Genomic DNA, 18,216 nt, shown 5'->3' on the forward strand with positions numbered 1-18,216 from the left:
TATTGTGGCACTTTACATGGAATAAAAAAATTCTCAACAACCCCAACGTACCCCAACCTTGTGACCGAACATTGCCCGTATAACCTTGCAACCGTCTGATCTGGTTCCATCTTATGCGCCACGTGTCGCTAAAAGACCAAAGTGGACTTGATTTTGACTCAAACTTTGACATGCTCTAGTTTTATCCTCCGAACTCCGTTTCGACTCCCGTTTCCGCCACTGGGTTCATCTCAAACTCTTCTTTTCAACTGAGTACTAAAAATTCCAGAACACCATAACCTCCAAATGACCAAAATGCCCTCAAGTATGTCTTTCTCTCGATCTTATCCGTCTTTCACACTGAACTCCGTAAAAGACACCTGGACAAAAGAAACAAGTAATTCGTGAGAGTAACTGCTCGAAATGGACTAACTAACCTGAGTTAAGAGATTCAGATGGGACATTTTCATGTCTCATCATGAAGCTTGCAGACATGATTCGGAAAACCTGGATTCGTAAATCCAGGTGGTTGCTTCATAAAGACTTCCTCTGTTAAATCCTCATTGAGAAAGGCGTTCTTGACATCCAATTGTCGAACCGGCCAATTCTTCATGACAGCAAGGGAAAGAACTGTTCGAATCGTTGCCGGTCTAACGACTAGACTGAAAGTCTCTGTGTAGTCAATGTCTTTCTGTTGATTGAATCCACGAGCAACTAATCGAGCTTTATAGCGTTCTATACTACCATCAGAACGTTGTTTCACTTTATATATCCATTTACAGTCGATTAAGTTCAAATTAGGGGACGAAGGAACAAGAGACCATGTTCGATTTTGGGAAAGAGCTCGAATTTCGTCTTCCATGGCCTTATTCCAGTGAGGGTGTTTCGATGCTTGTTTGTATGTTGTTGGTTCAGAAAGATTAGGGTTATCAATGGAGGAGATAATGGATGAGGGTAACACGTGTGAAGAGGTAAATAAAACTTTCGGCTTCCTTGTGCCGTCACGTGTACGAGTTACCATTGGGTGACGTGAGGTTACCTCCTTTTGTGTTACCGTGGTGGGTAATACTGACGCAGTGGGTAAGGGAACCAGCTGGGAAGAGGGAAGAGAGGTGGAAGGATCAGTAGCACCAGCTGGTTCTTGCGTGGGAACAGAAGAGACAGGTGTAACCAGACTGTTACGAGGCGTGACAGCTGGTGGAGATATGGACCTAGAGCGTCCATCCGTTGGATGTGAAGACGAAATAGATGGACGGTGAGATGTGGAAGTTGATTGACCTGAATTTGGGGAAATAGGGTTCGTTCTATTCGGACCTAGAGAGAAGGGATTATTTGGAAACACTGTCCAAGAGAGAGAAACACCCTCTGATCCAGTTGAGGTTGAAGAAGAAGGAGAGCCTCGAGATTTTTGAAAGGGGAAGACGTCTTCATCAAATAGAACGTGACGAGAGATGAAGACTCTGGTCGAGTTTTCATCTAAACATCTATAGCCCTTATGATCAGGGCTATAGCCCAAGAAAATGCAAGGTCTGGATTTAGGTTGAAGCTTGGAAGTGTTGTAGGGTACAAGTAAAGGATAACATCGACACCCAACTGTTCTGAGATCATTGTATTGAGGAATCTGAGAGTACAATTTCTGAAAAGGAGATTGTCCTTGAAGGACAGTAGTGGGAAGACGGTTAATGGTGTAGATGGCTGTGCTAAAGGCATCAGGCTAGAGAGTGGTGGGAACAGAAGATTGATAAAGCAGAGTCAGAGCCGTTTCCACTAAATGACGAATTTTGTGCTCTGCAACTCCATTCTGTTGTGGAGTATGGGGACAGGAACGGCGATGAATTATGCCAGAGGCAGCAAACAACTGAGAAAGCTGATTGTTGACAAACTCACCCCCTCCATCTGACTGAAACATTTTGATTTTTGTTGAAAATTGATTTTCTACTAATGTTTTAAAGTTTTTGAATATGTTTGTTACTTCTGATTTTTGTTTTAGGAAAAATATCCAAGTATACCGAGTATAATCATCAATAATCAACAACACATATCGATTTCCAGTAGACGACATTACTGGAGCTGGTCCCCATAAATCAGCATGAAGCATTTCAAGAGGAGAAGAAGTATGATGAATAATAGAGGCAAAAGGGAGAGAATGATGTTTAGCATTAACACAATCTTCACAAAGATTCGATTTGATTACAGATTTTGTTAAAGGTAAGCTAAACTTGGAGATAATAAAATTAAAATTTCTAAGATGTGGATGAGCAAGTCTCTTGTGCCAGATTTGAGGACTGGTACGAGATCCTTGAGCCGTCACTTTGGTTACTAAAGCTTGAGAAATTGCCTTGGCAGGAACATTGAAGAGACGAAAGAGACCATCAGATATCGTTCCGGCGAGCAGGGTCCTCCCTGTTGGGATTTCCTTTACACAAAAACCAGAACGATGGAACACAATGAAACAATTATGGTCTTGAAGAAGACGAGAAATGGAGATAAGGTTCTTTTTAAAATCAGGCACAAGAAGAACATTTTTAAGAATGAATTTATGATGAGGAAGATATATATTACCTGAACCAGCTACTGTGGAAGTGTGACCATTCCCAACCATGACATGTTCAGGAGTTGCAATATCAGATCGAGAAGCAATCGAAGAAACATCAGAAGTGATGTGGCTATTAGCTCCAGAGTCCATATACCAGTTAGGATCAGAGTAGATATTATCGAGTCCAAGAGCAGCAAAAGATTGAGCCATCTCAGATGAGCGAGTCAGATTGAAACATTGACGAGCAGTATGACCAGTTCGTCCACAATATTGACAAATAACAATTTGTCTTTCTGGTGGGGGTCCAAGAACAGAGGAAAACCCACCATAACCACCACGATGATTAGCTGATCGACCACCATAACCACGGTAAGATCCTCGACCTCCTCCTCTGTTACTACCTCTTCCTCTTGTGTAATGAGAATTATTCTGATGAGGTCGAGGAGATGGAGAAGAGTTTGTAAACAGAACAATAGGTTGAGGTGGAGGAGTATTCAGAAGTTTATGACGAAACTCTTGAGTAAGAAGCAGAGAGTAGAGTTCATCATAAGAAGGAGGTGTTAAACGAGTAGTAATCGAAGTCACAAATGACTCAAACTTAGGGCCTAGACCAGAGAGAACAACAAGAACAAGTTCTTGATCAGACACAGCATGACCAGCTGAAGAGAGAGAATCAGACAAATTTTTGATACGAAGAAGGTAATCTGAGATACTTGATGAACCTTTTTTGCAGGTTTGAAGCTGGAGTTTAGGATTCATCAGTCTAGCCGAGTTTACTGAAGAGAAACTTCTCTCCAGAGCTTCCCACACAGATTGGGAGTTGGAGAGGCCAAGAACTTGAGAGAGAATGGGTTCAGTTAATGTAGCATTGATCCAAGAAAGCAGCATTTGATCAATGCGATACCAAAAAACATAGTCAGCGTTGATCACTGGAGTGGAAGACTGAGAGGAAGGCAAAAACTCAGGTGGAGGAGGACATGAACCATTAACAAACTTGAAGAGATCTTGACTGTGCAAGATGGGAAGCATTTGGCTGCGCCATAGAAGGTAGTTGTTTCTATCAAGTTTGATAGAAATGAGGTTGGAAATGTTAGAGAGGGTGGGAAATGAAAGAGAGGAGGGAACATTTTGAGTAGAACCGACAGTAGGAGAAGAAAGGTATTGAGTTGATTCCGCCATTTAAGAGAAGAAAAACAGAGATGAAAAATAGAGAAGAAGGCAAGACAAGACAAGACAGGTAGAAGAGGAGAAAACACAGAAAACAAGAGGAATTTGAGTAACCCTAGGTGGCTCTTGATACCATGTTAGTGAAATGGTCAAGATGCCCTAAAAGATAGGGCAACACTTCTATTATATAGACAAAGATACAGAATAAGAAGGGCAGAAATACCCTTAACAAATACAAGAAAATACAAAGACTTGTATACACTCATAGATTAGACCCCATTTTTTCACTTCTTTACAATACCTAGCAGTAGCACACCATCCATCGCTCCATCTTCATTTATTTCGTCTTCTTCTTCTTTTGCTCCAACAAATCCTTTTAAGGTTTGAAGGATTGTCTATTTCTACAACTATTATACAACTATAAATTCCAATGGATGAAGGATCTTCTTCTTCTCTAAAGGAAGCTTTTGTAGATTGTGAAGGTGAGATTATTAAAATTCTTGAAACAATGGTGGTTTGTATTCCATTACACTATTTTCACTTAAAATTCATATGTAAAGAGGGTTGTGTTCTAATTAATTAGTTCAATGATATAACATGAACGTATTTTTAATCAAAAAAATCAATGAAATAAGTTTTTAAGTGGGTAGTTTAACCACTAGTATTGGTGTATATACTCATTCTTTTCTTTCATTCTAATTCTGATTATCAAAGAATGGATATAAATGGGTGAATATAGGTGCTCATATAATCTGAATTGTAGTTGTTTCATAATATGTTGTATGCATTATTTGATAACTTTTTCTATTTTTATTTCATTCTCTGACTTTGTCTATAGTAACAAGCCTAGTCCTCATTATTAAATTCGTGTATATGTCGATGCGTAGGTTTTGTAGAAGTGTTGGCTAGCAATGATGGTGTATCTAATCCTTGTCTCTATCAACCGAAAACAATCAACAAATCGTACAACCTGAATTAGGTATGAAATTTCGCGACGATGAAGAAATATTCGAACTCTTCAAAAGATATGCATACAGTAAGGGGTTCGTTGTTAAGAAAAGAACAAGAGTCAAAGATGTAGACGGAAATGATCGTTATGTAACATTTTCATGTTGTCGAGAAGGTAATAGAATTTCGTCCGTAAGCACAACATTAAATCCAAAGCCAAATTCTGAAACAGGTTGCAATGTTAAGATCGCCGCGAAGTTTGGGTTAGATGGATTTTGGGTGATTTCGAAAGTCATTTTAGACCACAACCATGAGATTAGTCCTTCCAAATCTCGTTTGTTTCGCTCCAACAGAGAAATTAGTAAATCGGTTCAAAGGCAACTCGATTTATCAGATCAGGCCGGAATTCGTCCACCCAAGACGTATCAAAAATTGGTTATCGAAGCAGGGGGTTATTCTAATCTACCATTTACTGAAAAAGATTGCAGGAATTACCTAGATCAATCAAGAAAATTACGACTAGGTGAAGGAGATGCAATTGCAGTTGAACGATACTTTTTAAAAATGTTGGAACAAAACAATGGTTTCTTCTTTAAAATTGACTTAGACGATGAAGATCGGTTAAGAAATATGTTTTGGACATACGGATGGTGTAGAAAAGCTTACAAAGAGTTTAGTGATGCTATTACATTTGACACGACATATTTGACAAACAAGTATGAAATGTCGTTTGCCCCTTTTGTTGGAGTTAATCATCATGGCTAATCAATACTTCTTGGATTTGGTTTGATTTCAGGTGAAAACATTGAGTCGTTTGTCTGGCTCTTTAGGACATGGCTTGAGTGCATGGATAATGTTGCTCCGGGGGGTATTATGACCGATCAAGATGCCGCCATGAAAAATGCAATATGACAAGTATTCCCTAACACTAGGCATCGATGGTGTTTATGGCACATTATGAAGAAATTGCCGTTGAAGTTAGGTAGCTACACCCAGTATCGTTCAATAACTTATGTTTTACAAGGTTTGGTGTATGAAACACAACGTCAATCAGAATTTGAATATCAGTGGTGTGACATGATTGAGAAATATGAGTTGCATAATTATGATTGGTTAAGTGACTTGTATAAAGAGAGACATCGATGGGTACCATGTTATGCAAAACGTACATTTTGGGCTGGAATGTCTAGCACATAGCGCAGTGAGGGGGTCAATGCTTTCTTTGATGGATATGTTAATTCAAAAACTACATTAAAACGATTTGTAGAACAATGTGAGAATGCTTTGAAGAAAAAAATAGAAAATGAGACTTCGGCTGATTTTAAGTCTTTCTCACATACGATCCCATGTACCACCAGATTCATGATGGAGAAACAGATTCAAGGTGCCTATACTATATCAAAGTTTCAAGAATTTCAATCCGAGTTAACCGGACAATTATATTGTCGTTTAATTTCAGTTCGCGAGACAGACATAGGAGTGGAGTATGACATACAAGAGGATGTTATGGTAGGAGAGCGTACCAAGACGATGACTTTTACTGTGTTGCTGATGAGGTACGAATCTATTGTTGAGTGTACTTGTCACTTGTTTGAGTTCAAAGGGATACTTTGTAAACATGCTCTTTTTGTGTTACTCCAAAATAACATCACAATGTTACCCGATAATTACATCCTTAGGAGGTGGAGGAAGGATGTGAGAAGATGTCACACAAAAATGACAATTGGTTACAATGGACAAACTGAGACTACAGAAAAATTGCGATATAATTTATTATCTCGCAGACTTAACGAAGTGGCTGACTTGGCGTCAGAAAATGAAGATTATTTTCTTGAAATTTCTCAATGGGCGGACAATCAGATTAGGATGTACTCGACGTGTAAGTCAAATGATGCAAGTGGTTTGAAGAAGACACCGGAAGAAAGTGGTGCAAATGATCACATACTTGACCCGAAAGTAACTTTTAGGAAAGGACGTAAACGGGAAAATAGATTGAAGCCGGTGATACGAAAGAGCAGGAAAAAAGCAACGTCTACTACTACTACCGGAACTCTTTAAATCTACTACCAGAACTATTTAAATTTGTTATTATGTTTTGAGAGGTTTCATCCTTTTTGTTTAAAAATATTTTGGTGACATATCATCTTTATTTATTGCCAAATTATTTTGTTACTGGTGTATGTTTATAGTCTACCTTCATCCTGTGTATTAAAACGGAAAAGGTCCCCTTTCCTTTAAACCTCTTAAACCTCACATCAGGGCCGTGCGGTGCCAAGTGCGGACAGGGCGTCCGCACTGGGCCCCGCAACCTAGAGGGCCCACAAAAATCTAATTAAGTAAGGGAAGTAGTTAGTTTGGGACGTGTTGACTGTTTCTCTCCCTATTTACTAAAAGAAAAAGACTATTTCTCTCTCTAAACTTCTTTAGTTCTCTACGACCGTAGATGCATGTGGACGTGTGGCCCCACACTAAAGATTTTCATTTTCCACTTTCTATGTAACTGATACATTTCTTTAATTCTCTCTCTACTTTTTCCATATGTAATACTAGTACATACTATTCTTTCTCACTCTACTTTCTATATTATTTATCTTTTTTATTAAAATAAATCTATATTATTTTTTTCACTTTCTACAAAATCATAACTGGTCATACTTAAGTTCCTTTTATCTCTCCCCTATTATTTTTAATTTATTCTGTTTCTAAAATACCCTCACCTAAATTCCTAAATTATTTCTTACAAATTAAGAAAAGGGTTGAAATTTGCGTTCAATCTTGAGTTCTAGTAGTTTTCTGATTTTTCCTATCTACAAATTTTTATATAGCGATTACAAATTTGCAGAGATGAAAAAAATCAAGTTTTAATTTGAGATATTTGATTTTTTTTCTAGTTAATATATGTGGCACCAAAAAACAAAAATGTGGAAATTTGAAGAGGATGTAAAGTAAAAAAGGAAGAAAAATTGGTTCATACACAAATATGGTTAATTTATTTTGAATTTCTTTGTTATTTTGATTTGAAGTATTTTTTTACCTTCGATTATACAAGGGCAGGGGCCCCAAATAAATTTGGCACTGGGCCCCTGAATTCTCAGGCACGGCCCTGCCTCACATTAGTTTAGTACTGATGTGTGTGAGACAGGAAAAAGCTAAGCATTACTGTGGGGTTTCAACAAACAACACAAAAGTTTAAATTTTGATAGAGATATGTTGGTAGTGTTGGTAGTTAGATCGAGATGACTCCATGAAAAGAAAAAAGTCAGTAACAAGAATTGTAAAGAGACTTTGTAAAGAAAGGGTTTTGGGTTGATGAAATGAATCTAGAATAGTGAAGCTTTAGATTGTCCAAACTAAACTTAAAACCCTTAATTGAATTGATATCCTAAAATCCAAATATAAATAAGTATGAGTAAAATTAAATGGATAAACTCAAATCCAGCTTAACTCTTGGAAAATGCAGGGAGATGTATACCTGTAACGTTAAGTATTGTAAGAAGTAAAAAAAATGGGATCTAATCTGGACCGTTAGTTTTGAACGGTTCAGATCAAATCTAGAGTTATTAATTAGTACACAAAGTACTCTTCCACGTAAGCTGGTCAACCAGCTGGGCCCAACAGCTGGGTTACCAAGCATTCTCGATAAATAGATTTTAAATATTGAAGTGTTTGGGATATGATAAGTATGAGAAGAAGTATTTAAATGAAACTAATTTTCTCTTATATGCTTGTTAATTTAGGTGTATCATATATATATCCCCTCTTAGAATAACTGGATGCCTCTACCTCTTCCCCTTTCTTTAATTAAGTTGGAGGCAAATATGTAGAAATACATAGACATATAGTTCCCGGAAGAAATAGACCAACTATTTACGACATTTTGGTTGTTTTAGAATCTTTGACTATATTTGCTTAGATGATAAAAAGCTAGCTATGAAAAGTTTGAAATCGATTTCAAAGAAGTAAGAGCCAATCATTATTTTAGTTACAGCGGTAATTTTTGAAGTCCAATTTAACACAAGTTAAAACAAGTAAGGTTGGAGTTAATATATGATACTACGAAAAATATATGCTTGCATTGGGATTTTTCTGTGTAAAAGTTTGGACTGGTTTGATTGTTGTAGCAATAGAATCTATATGCTTAGGTCAAAGATTTTAGGGTTAATTCCGTTTTGGCCCCCGATTTGTGACCAACTGGCCGTTTTGGCCCCCAATTGTGTCCGGCAGTTCGTTTTGGCCCCAAAAAATTCCTAAATGGCCCCAAATTTTTTCAACCTCCCAATTCTACCCCCATGGCATTTCTGTAATTATTTTTTTTTTCCTTTTCTTTGTCCACCTCATCTAACAATTGACACATCACTCTGTCCACCTCACCCTTCTTCTCCGGCGAAAGGTTGCCGGCCGGAATAAAAAATTCCGGCCGGCCACCTTTACCAAAATATTTTTGGGTTAATTCCGTTTTGGCCCCCAATTGTTGACCAACTCACCGTTTTGGCCCCCAATTGTGTCCGGCAGTTCGTTTTGGCCCCAAAAAATTCCTAAATGGCCCCAAATTTTTTCAACCTCCCAATTCTACCCCCATGGCATTTCTGTAATTATTTTTTTTTTCCTTTTCTTTGTCCACCTCATCTAACAATTGACACATCACTCTGTCCACCTCACCCTTCTTCTCCGGCGAAAGGTTGCCGGCCGGAATAAAAAATTCCGGCCGGCCACCTTTACCAAAATATTTTTTTTTTTTTTTTTATTTCTCTCTCTTCTTCATCTCCTTCTTTCTCTCTCTTCTTCATCTCCTTCTTTCTCTCTCTTCTTCATCTCTTTCTTTCTCTCTTCTTCTTTCTTTACCTCTCTCTCTCTCTAACCCCTCTCTTTCTCTTTCTCCAACCCCTCTCTCTCTCTATCTTTAAAACTCCGGCGAAGGGGCGGAGCCCCTTCGCCGGAGAACCAGACCTTGAAGGTCTGGTTGGAAACCAGACCTTCAAGGTCTGGTGAGAAACCAGATTCGGTCTGGTTTCAAACCAGACCGAGATCTGGTTTCTACAACCAGATCCCGGTCTGGTTTGAAACCAGATCGGAATCTGGTTTCAACTAACCAGATTTCGTTCTGGTTAGTTGTAACCAGATTCCGATCTGGTTTCAAACCAGACCGGGATCTGGTTGTAGAAACCAGATCTCGGTCTGGTTTGAAACCAGACCGAATCTGGTTTCTCACCAGACCTTGAAGGTCTGGTTTCCAACCAGACCTTCAAGGTCTGGTTCTCCGGCGAAGGGGCTCCGCCCCTTCGCCGGAGTTTTAAAGATAGAGAGAGAGAGGGGTTGGAGAAAGAGAAAGAGAGGGGTTAGAGAGAGAGAGAGGTAAAGAAAGAAGAAGAGAGAAAGAAAGAGATGAAGAAGAGAGAGAAAGAAGGAGATGAAGAAGAGAGAGAAAGAAGGAGATGAAGAAGAGAGAGAAATAAAAAAAAAAAAAAAAATTATTTTGGTAAAGGTGGCCGGCCGGAATTTTTTATTCCGGCCGGCAACCTTTCGCCGGAGAAGAAGGGTGAGGTGGACAGAGTGATGTGTCAATTGTTAGATGAGGTGGACAAAGAAAAGGAAAAAAAAAATAATTACAGAAATGCCATGGGGGTAGAATTGGGAGGTTGAAAAAATTTGGGGCCATTTAGGAATTTTTTGGGGCCAAAACGAACTGCCGGACACAATTGGGGGCCAAAACGGTGAGTTGGTCAACAATTGGGGGCCAAAACGGAATTAACCCAATATTTTTTTTTTTTTATTTCTCTCTCTTCTTTCTCTCTCTTCTTCATCTCCTTCTTTCTCTCTCTTCTTCATCTCTTTCTTTCTCTCTTCTTCTTTCTCTAACCCCTCTCTCTCTCTAACCCCTCTCTTTCTCTTTCTCCAACCCCTCTCTCTCTCTATCTTTAAAACTCCGGCGAAGGGGCGGAGCCCCTTCGCCGGAGAACCAGACCTTGAAGGTCTGGTTGGAAACCAGACCTTCAAGGTCTGGTGAGAAACCAGATTCGGTCTGGTTTCAAACCAGACCGAGATCTGGTTTCTACAACCAGATCCCGGTCTGGTTTGAAACCAGATCGGAATCTGGTTTCAACTAACCAGATTTCGTTCTGGTTAGTTGAAACCAGATTCCGATCTGGTTTCAAACCAGACCGGGATCTGGTTGTAGAAACCAGATCTCGGTCTGGTTTGAAACCAGACCGAATCTGGTTTCTCACCAGACCTTGAAGGTCTGGTTTCCAACCAGACCTTCAAGGTCTGGTTCTCCGGCGAAGGGGCTCCGCCCCTTCGCCGGAGTTTTAAAGATAGAGAGAGAGAGGGGTTGGAGAAAGAGAAAGAGAGGGGTTGGAGAAAGAGAAAGAGAGGGGTTAGAGAGAGAGAGAGGTAAAGAAAGAAGAAGAGAGAAAGAAAGAGATGAAGAAGAGAGAGAAAGAAGGAGATGAAGAAGAGAGAGAAAGAAGGAGATGAAGAAGAGAGAGAAATAAAAAAAAAAAAAAAAATTATTTTGGTAAAGGTGGCCGGCCGGAATTTTTTATTCCGGCCGGCAACCTTTCGCCGGAGAAGAAGGGTGAGGTGGACAGAGTGATGTGTCAATTGTTAGATGAGGTGGACAAAGAAAAGGAAAAAAAAAATAATTACAGAAATGCCATGGGGGTAGAATTGGGAGGTTGAAAAAATTTGGGGCCATTTAGGAATTTTTTGGGGCCAAAACGAACTGCCGGACACAATTGGGGGCCAAAACGGTGAGTTGGTCAACAATTGGGGGCCAAAACGGAATTAACCCAATATTTTTTTTTTTTTTATTTCTCTCTCTTCTTTCTCTCTCTTCTTCATCTCCTTCTTTCTCTCTCTTCTTCATCTCTTTCTTTCTCTCTTCTTCTTTCTCTAACCCCTCTCTCTCTCTAACCCCTCTCTTTCTCTTTCTCCAACCCCTCTCTCTCTCTATCTTTAAAACTCCGGCGAAGGGGCGGAGCCCCTTCGCCGGAGAACCAGACCTTCAAGGTCTGGTGAGAAACCAGATTCGGTCTGGTTTCAAACCAGACCGAGATCTGGTTTCTACAACCAGATCCCGGTCTGGTTTGAAACCAGATCGGAATCTGGTTTCAACTAACCAGATTTCGTTCTGGCTAGTTGAAACCAGATTCCGATCTGGTTTCAAACCAGACCGGGATCTGGTTGTAGAAACCAGATCTCGGTCTGGTTTGAAACCAGACCGGATCTGGTTTCGCACCAGACCTTGAAGGTCTGGTTCTCCGGCGAAGGGGCGGAGCCCCTTCGCCGGAGTTTTAAAGATAGAGAGAGAGAGAGGGGTTAGAGAAAGAGAAAGAGAGGGGTTAGAGAGAGAGAGAGGTAAAGAAAGAAGAAGAGAGAAAGAAAGAGATGAAGAAGAGAGAGAAAGAAGGAGATGAAGAAGAGAGAGAAATAAAAAAAAAAAAAAATTATTTTGGTAAAGGTGGCCGGCCGGAATTTTTTATTCCGGCCGGCAACCTTTCGCCGGAGAAGAAGGGTGAGGTGGACAGAGTGATGTGTCAATTGTTAGATGAGGTGGACAAAGAAAAGGAAAAAAAAAATAATTACAGAAATGCCATGGGGGTAGAATTGGGAGGTTGAAAAAATTTGGGGCCATTTAGGAATTTTTTGGGGCCAAAACGAACTGCCGGACACAATTGGGGGCCAAAACGGCCAGTTGGTCACAAATCGGGGGCCAAAACGGAATTAACCCAAGATTTTATTCATGGAGAAAAATATTCATCTATTAACTTCATTTCGATTCTCTACTACTCACTTAATTGTTTCTATTGAAACACTGGTATAAGTTTTTGGTGGAAACGATCTTTCACTAGTTAAAGCCGATATGTGAAGATAGTATTATGGAATGTCTTCATCATCTGTTACTTTTTGCTTCAGGATGGGAATGTTAATAAATTTAACCTATTTTTTTTTTTGGAAATCAAACTTCATTTAAAGGCCAAAAGGCTAATGAGAATTAGATCATGAAGTTTAAAATAACAAAGACACAACGAAAACCGGACAAACAAGACAAGTTATGCCCACTTGGAGTGCCTCTAGAGCAGCTTGATCTAACTGGTTGGCTACTTCTGGTGCAGCCGCCACTAACCATCTAAGGGTAGTTTTATAACCGATGCTTCTTTCACCTTCTTCTCTTCTCGCGGTCAACCGTCGGCGTGTAGATCTCCGATTAGCGCCTCTGATTCCGGTACATCGGTAGAGAGAGTTGTAAGTTGATGAAGAAACTCCCAGTAGTGGTCTATGATCAAAACACTCGGTCCTGAATAAAAACGAAAATAACAAAAGGGTCCTAAAGACCAACAAAACAGGGCCTAAAGACCAACAAAGAAACATAACCTTTGTTGTACTAAGTAAATAAAAAACTAGAAACTCTCTCTTCTCCCTTACTCCGCATCACTAACTGGATCGATCTTAGATTCCGATCCAACTTCTACGATGTCTAACTTTGGGGAGTAGACAATAGTGAAGGATATTATCGCTGCATGCTAGGCTAATTGCTTCAAAGAAGTGGGAGAAAGGACTGCTCAAGTGCAGAGATTTATGCAAGAACTGATACATGTCGGTCGGACTTGAAGTGTAAATGGATCAAGTGACTTTGGGATACTAGAAGATGTAATTTTGAGGCGTTAATGGTGAAGTAATTTCATGAATTCTGTCCTTATCCTGAATCAGTTCCTGAATCAGTTTCCCCACCACCATTGAAACAACAACACCACCACCATCTCATAAAACACATCTATCTTCTACAGGAGAAAACAACAACTCCACCACCATCTCATAAAACAACAACACCACCACCATTGAAACAACAACTCCACCACCACTATCTCATAAAACAACTCCACCACCATCTCATAAAACACTTCCACTAAAACACCACCGATCTTAGCATCCCCGCTAAATCCACCACCACCTATTAGAACTCCAGTAAAAACATAGTTAACTAACAGTTTGCAATTTTGTTCATTTAATGTTTCAACTCGCCCAATTCGTACACTGTTATTTGCATCTTTCTAATAATATCTACGTTTATCGACGAAGTGGTTATCAACATCGCCAGTCCCTCAACTTGAATTTTCTAATCTGCCACTTTTTTTGTTAGCAAGTGACACCACAAAACTACAATGTAACCATAACTCCTGTAGATGTGCAAAACCAAGGAAGTTTGTGAACTCCAATGAAGTTAATCTTTGTCTAGTCCAAAAGTGATCTTTAGATACACAAGATTTTTCTATACTACTTGATTGTACCTTACTATTAGGAACATTTCTCACACTTTTTCTCAGCTTCTTAAAAAAACTGCAACAAGAAAGTAAACACTAACTACCGAAAAAATAAAGCAAGGGCATTGTAATTTTCGAATGGAGACACAGATCGACGTTAGACTTACAAAGTAAACTGGGGTTATTAATCACAACCCAAAAAAAGCACAAAACTTGATTTAGTTATATAAACCACAGATAGATGAATCAGACTCAAAGTAGAATATTTGTCCGGCAGTCCAAGCCATCGGTTCTGTAGCGTTACCATATGTGTTATTGGTACAATTATACCACACGTATCTATCACCCTTCTTCATTATGACAATATCCCTCGAATGCATATGAGATGGATAGCAATTTCCAACAATTTTAGACCCTGTGTTAATGCTATACTTCTTCTTCCATATCTTTCCTTTCTTGAACCCACATTCATCCTCCAAAACCCATAGCTCATGGGTGCACTCTTTGGAAGGCACTCTACTATCTTGGAACTCATCACCCCATTCATATCCATAGTCATTAACTGTGATAAATAATGCCGGTTTCCCCTCATAATTCACTATCTGTATTTTGCTTATGGAATTCTTATTGATATCTAATCTTGTGTATGGAAGATCGATAAAGTTCCAACTCTCTTGATCAATATTAAACACAAGAATACTTTCATCTGTTGGATATAGAATTTGTCCATCAACCGGAACACCACACCAATAGTCTAAGTGTACATTAGGAGGAAGTTTAATATGATCCAATATCTTCCAAGAATATTTCTTAGAATCGAATATTTCACAACTATATCCATTATTTGATGGAGATAAATGAAGTATCTTATAATGTACTCTTTCAGGAGATGCTTTTACCACCATTGTCATTCTTATAAGTGGACCATTTTTACTTGTTGGGTTAGGAATCTCCTCCCACTCTTGAGTTGTTGGTTTACATACATAATAATTACTTGAATCCTCATCATAAGATCCACTTTGGCAACAAAGTATACCACAAGTTGTTGAGGCCACAATGTTTGTGTTTGTGGGTAGGAAGTCAAGTGAAGGGATAGGTGGTGAAAGTTGAGGGTGGTTGCCATTATTGATGACAGGAGGAAGAAAAGTATGAGAAAAACCTATCACACCTTGAAAAGTCTGAGTGAAATACCCGGAAATAACTTTGTTTGTTAGAGAATGAATTAATCTCAATTTGGAATCATACGCTAGCTTTTGCCAGTCTTGGCAAACCTGTGGACAAACTGAAACTAGACAATCTAGTGGAATTCTTTTTAAGATCTCATATAACACATCCGACGAAGAATGAAACTTATCCATTATTTCTATCAGGCTTAAGTTTTCTTCTTCTTCTAGTAATTCACCACTAGTACTACTCTTAGTAGTTAACTTGTTTTCAACTTTCTTATAAACCTTCAAGAACTCCATTGCTATGATGATGATGATATAACCTAACTTCAAGCTTCTTCTCTTTCTCTTTCTCTCTAAATTGGAACGATCTCAAGAATTGTTGTAGGAAGAAATAGTTAGACTTGATAGGGTTTATATAAAAGAAAAGGAAATGGAAAGAAAGGAAATAGTTAAGACGTTAGGGTTTATATAAGACAAAAAAACAAAACCCAAGTCAGGTAGGGACAAGTTGGAAATATTACTTGTAGAATTTGGAGAGATGAGAAAATCTCTTTCTATTTGGAGAGATGAGATGGAAATACGGGCTTTCTTGGTTTAGAAGTTTAGCTTTGTCTGATAGTGAGAAACTTACTATAAGGATTAACCTCCATAATTAAGGGACGGCCTAACAAACTTCCTAAAATTCCTAGGGTAGTGACCGTTCAATTCAAAAACATAAAGAAATGGAAAGGTGGTTTTATGATGAAAATAATGTTAAAAAAGGGTACTAATTTTTAGAGTCAAAATAAAAATAATAAAATACTTTTGTGGCCATTATTTATTGTTAACCGGCCACTCCATGAACCCGTTGACTTAGTCGATTTTCATTGATCATGTTTGGTCAAAATCGGCCTCAGTGCAATGGATTACAAAGTATCTCACATTTAGGGTGTATATCATCCACGTTAGTAATCTCATCTTGAAATGGCAATGGCTAAATCTGTCCAAAACTCAAATCTCTAAACATCCGTTTTCTTCTTCTCTCTTTTGAGGAAATAGCAAAGGATTCTGAAAAATCAGTATTTGGACAAGATTTAGTTTTTAAAGAGGTACATGAGCATTTCCTAACACATTTTTATATGTTTATGATCTATTCGTTGGTTATTCGAGGAAATTTTTAGTGGAACGTGAAGGTCAATTCGGTCCGGTTCCACCAAATTTCTAAGATACCCATCGGTTCGAGCATACCGAAAGAGGTCCAGTAACATAGGTAGTTAAAATCGGTGGGGGCGTACTGAAGTTGCAAGAGACCCATCGGTTCGAGCATGTCGAAACAACTCTAGTAACATAGGTTTTTTGAGTTTGGTATGCTCGTACTGTTTTAGGTCTTCGGTGAGGTCGTGTCGTTGTCTATGTGCACATAATGGTACGGTGTGCCCAAAATCATACTTTCAAAGTAAATAAATAAAAATCCTTAATCTCATGCCATTAAAACATCAAACGGAATACAAACTACGAGTTTCAAAACAATAAAAAATTCTTCTTCCTTATGTTGCTAATGAGTCGATTGAAGTGTTCAAGCAATGTATTTCAAAACATCGAAAATCTTAACTTAGGGCTTTTCGGTTTCAATCACAAAAAGGCAGAGATAGAGCGAGAGAAAAAAAAAGAAAAAAAAAAGAAAAAGAAAGAGAGAAAGTGAGATGTTTGGCTTATCTATAATTAAATTTAGAGAGAGAAGATGAAATGATGAAAGGGAATGAGAAGGAAAGGGAAGAGCTATTTGAGGATTTCGGTAGAGGGTAACTTTGACCTGCGACGTTAACTTTTTCGTTTGGTCAAATCTAAGAACGGAATGCTCATTTATGGAGGTGTCTTTTTAACCAAAATGCTCGATTTTGGATGTACTCTAGGGACGGGGTTCTTTTGACAAGAATTTGGGGGACCCTATAAAACTTCTCATATATATGTGGATCAGTGGGTGCCCACCATTTCCATAAAACTACCTAAATGGGGTGCAGGGCCGTGTGGTGGGGGGTGCGGGCAGGGCGCCCGCACTGGCCCCCCATCACAAAGGGGCCTCTTGCTGGAAAGACTTAAGTTAAGTAGTTTATTAAGAGCGAAGACACGCTTTCAAGCACAGATCATATAGCAGCTCAATTGGTAGGCTTGGCGAATTCCATCCAATGGATCCAGGTTCGAATCCCGTGGGTGTCTTATTTTTTTTTTTTGTGGCTTTTTGAAGTTAAGAGTAATATCGTTAAATCAACCTTTATTTTTGCTCTGTTACACTTTTTCTTAACTATTGTACTATTTTAAGTGAATTTCTTTTATCTTCTTATGTGATTTTAGGAAATAGAAATCTTAGGATCTTTTTAAAATTTCAAAAATAGACAAATATATATGTTAAGATCCCACATTCTACGAAAATTTAGAATTTCATTATATTAAATGTAGTTACAAGTATAATTTAACATAGTAAATAAAAAATATTTTTAGTTCACATGTCAAGGGAGCTGATTTTAACTAAATCTCTTATAAAAATGATATTGAAAAATAAATTTTTTTTTGCTACGAGTATTATATATATATGTTCAGATCCAACATTCTACGAAAATTTAAAATTTCATTAGATAAAATGTAGTTATAAAAATTGAACAAAGAATAAAAAATATTTTTAGTTCACAAATCACAAGTGAGTGGATTTTTAGACTAAATCTCTTATAACAATGATATTGAAAAATAGATTTTTTTTTGCTACGATTATTTTCTTCAAAATGCATTTGATTCATCTATAGTTTTCATCTATATACTGGCAAATTATCTAGAATTTTGTTCGATTTTTGTAATTGTTTGTTGTACAAAAGGCCAACAATCGAATTTCGCACGGGGCCCCGGAAATCTCAGGCACGGCCCTGATGGGGTGTCATCATGTAAGAGCTTCATATCATCATATGTGGTGTATCTTCTTAGTGACAACACATTATACATGGGATACCTCATGGGGTTATGTGTATCTTCTTAGTGACAACACATTATACATGGGAGCTTCATATGTGATGTACTTTAACTGTCGGTAATAGTTCGTTTTCGTAAGGGAAATTTGGCCGAAACTCCCTAAGAAATTTGAGTTTTGGTTAAAAAGGATTTATCAACTTTTTATAGGCTTCAGCTCCCT

General features: G+C 38.4%; 3 protein-coding genes across 3 annotated transcripts; 2 read left to right on the top strand and 1 right to left on the bottom strand.

Moving 5' to 3' along the window:
• Window positions 1–4,663: 4,663 nt before the first annotated feature.
• Window positions 4,664–5,395, top strand: LOC147549710 (protein FAR1-RELATED SEQUENCE 5-like). Its single transcript, XM_086668374.1, has one exon. The coding sequence runs from the start codon at window positions 4,664–4,666 to the stop codon at window positions 5,393–5,395; it is 732 nt and encodes a 243-aa protein (XP_086524500.1).
• A 600-nt stretch (window positions 5,396–5,995) lies between these two features.
• LOC147549711 (protein FAR1-RELATED SEQUENCE 1-like) lies at window positions 5,996–6,688 on the top strand. The gene has a single exon (XM_086668375.1). The coding sequence runs from the start codon at window positions 5,996–5,998 to the stop codon at window positions 6,686–6,688; it is 693 nt and encodes a 230-aa protein (XP_086524501.1).
• A 7,420-nt stretch (window positions 6,689–14,108) lies between these two features.
• Window positions 14,109–15,356, bottom strand: LOC147549712 (uncharacterized). Its single transcript, XM_086668376.1, has one exon. It carries the CDS (start codon window positions 15,354–15,356, stop codon window positions 14,109–14,111), a length of 1,248 nt encoding a protein of 415 aa, XP_086524502.1.
• Window positions 15,357–18,216: the final 2,860 nt, after the last annotated feature.

The sequence above is a fragment of the Eschscholzia californica genome, unplaced genomic scaffold, assembly GCF_041429995.1.
Source record: "Eschscholzia californica isolate CP2 unplaced genomic scaffold, dmEscCali1.0.p SCAF_3, whole genome shotgun sequence".
NCBI lineage: Eukaryota > Viridiplantae > Streptophyta > Magnoliopsida > Ranunculales > Papaveraceae > Eschscholzia > Eschscholzia californica.

What these genes read in the sequence shown, in the direction of transcription:
- LOC147549711 (XM_086668375.1), top strand. Translation starts at nt 5,996, where the DNA reads ATGGAGAAACAGATTCAAGGTGCCTATACTATATCAAAGTTTCAAGAA.
- LOC147549712 (XM_086668376.1), bottom strand. Translation starts at nt 15,356, where the DNA reads ATGGAGTTCTTGAAGGTTTATAAGAAAGTTGAAAACAAGTTAACTACT.
- LOC147549710 (XM_086668374.1), top strand. Translation starts at nt 4,664, where the DNA reads ATGAAATTTCGCGACGATGAAGAAATATTCGAACTCTTCAAAAGATAT.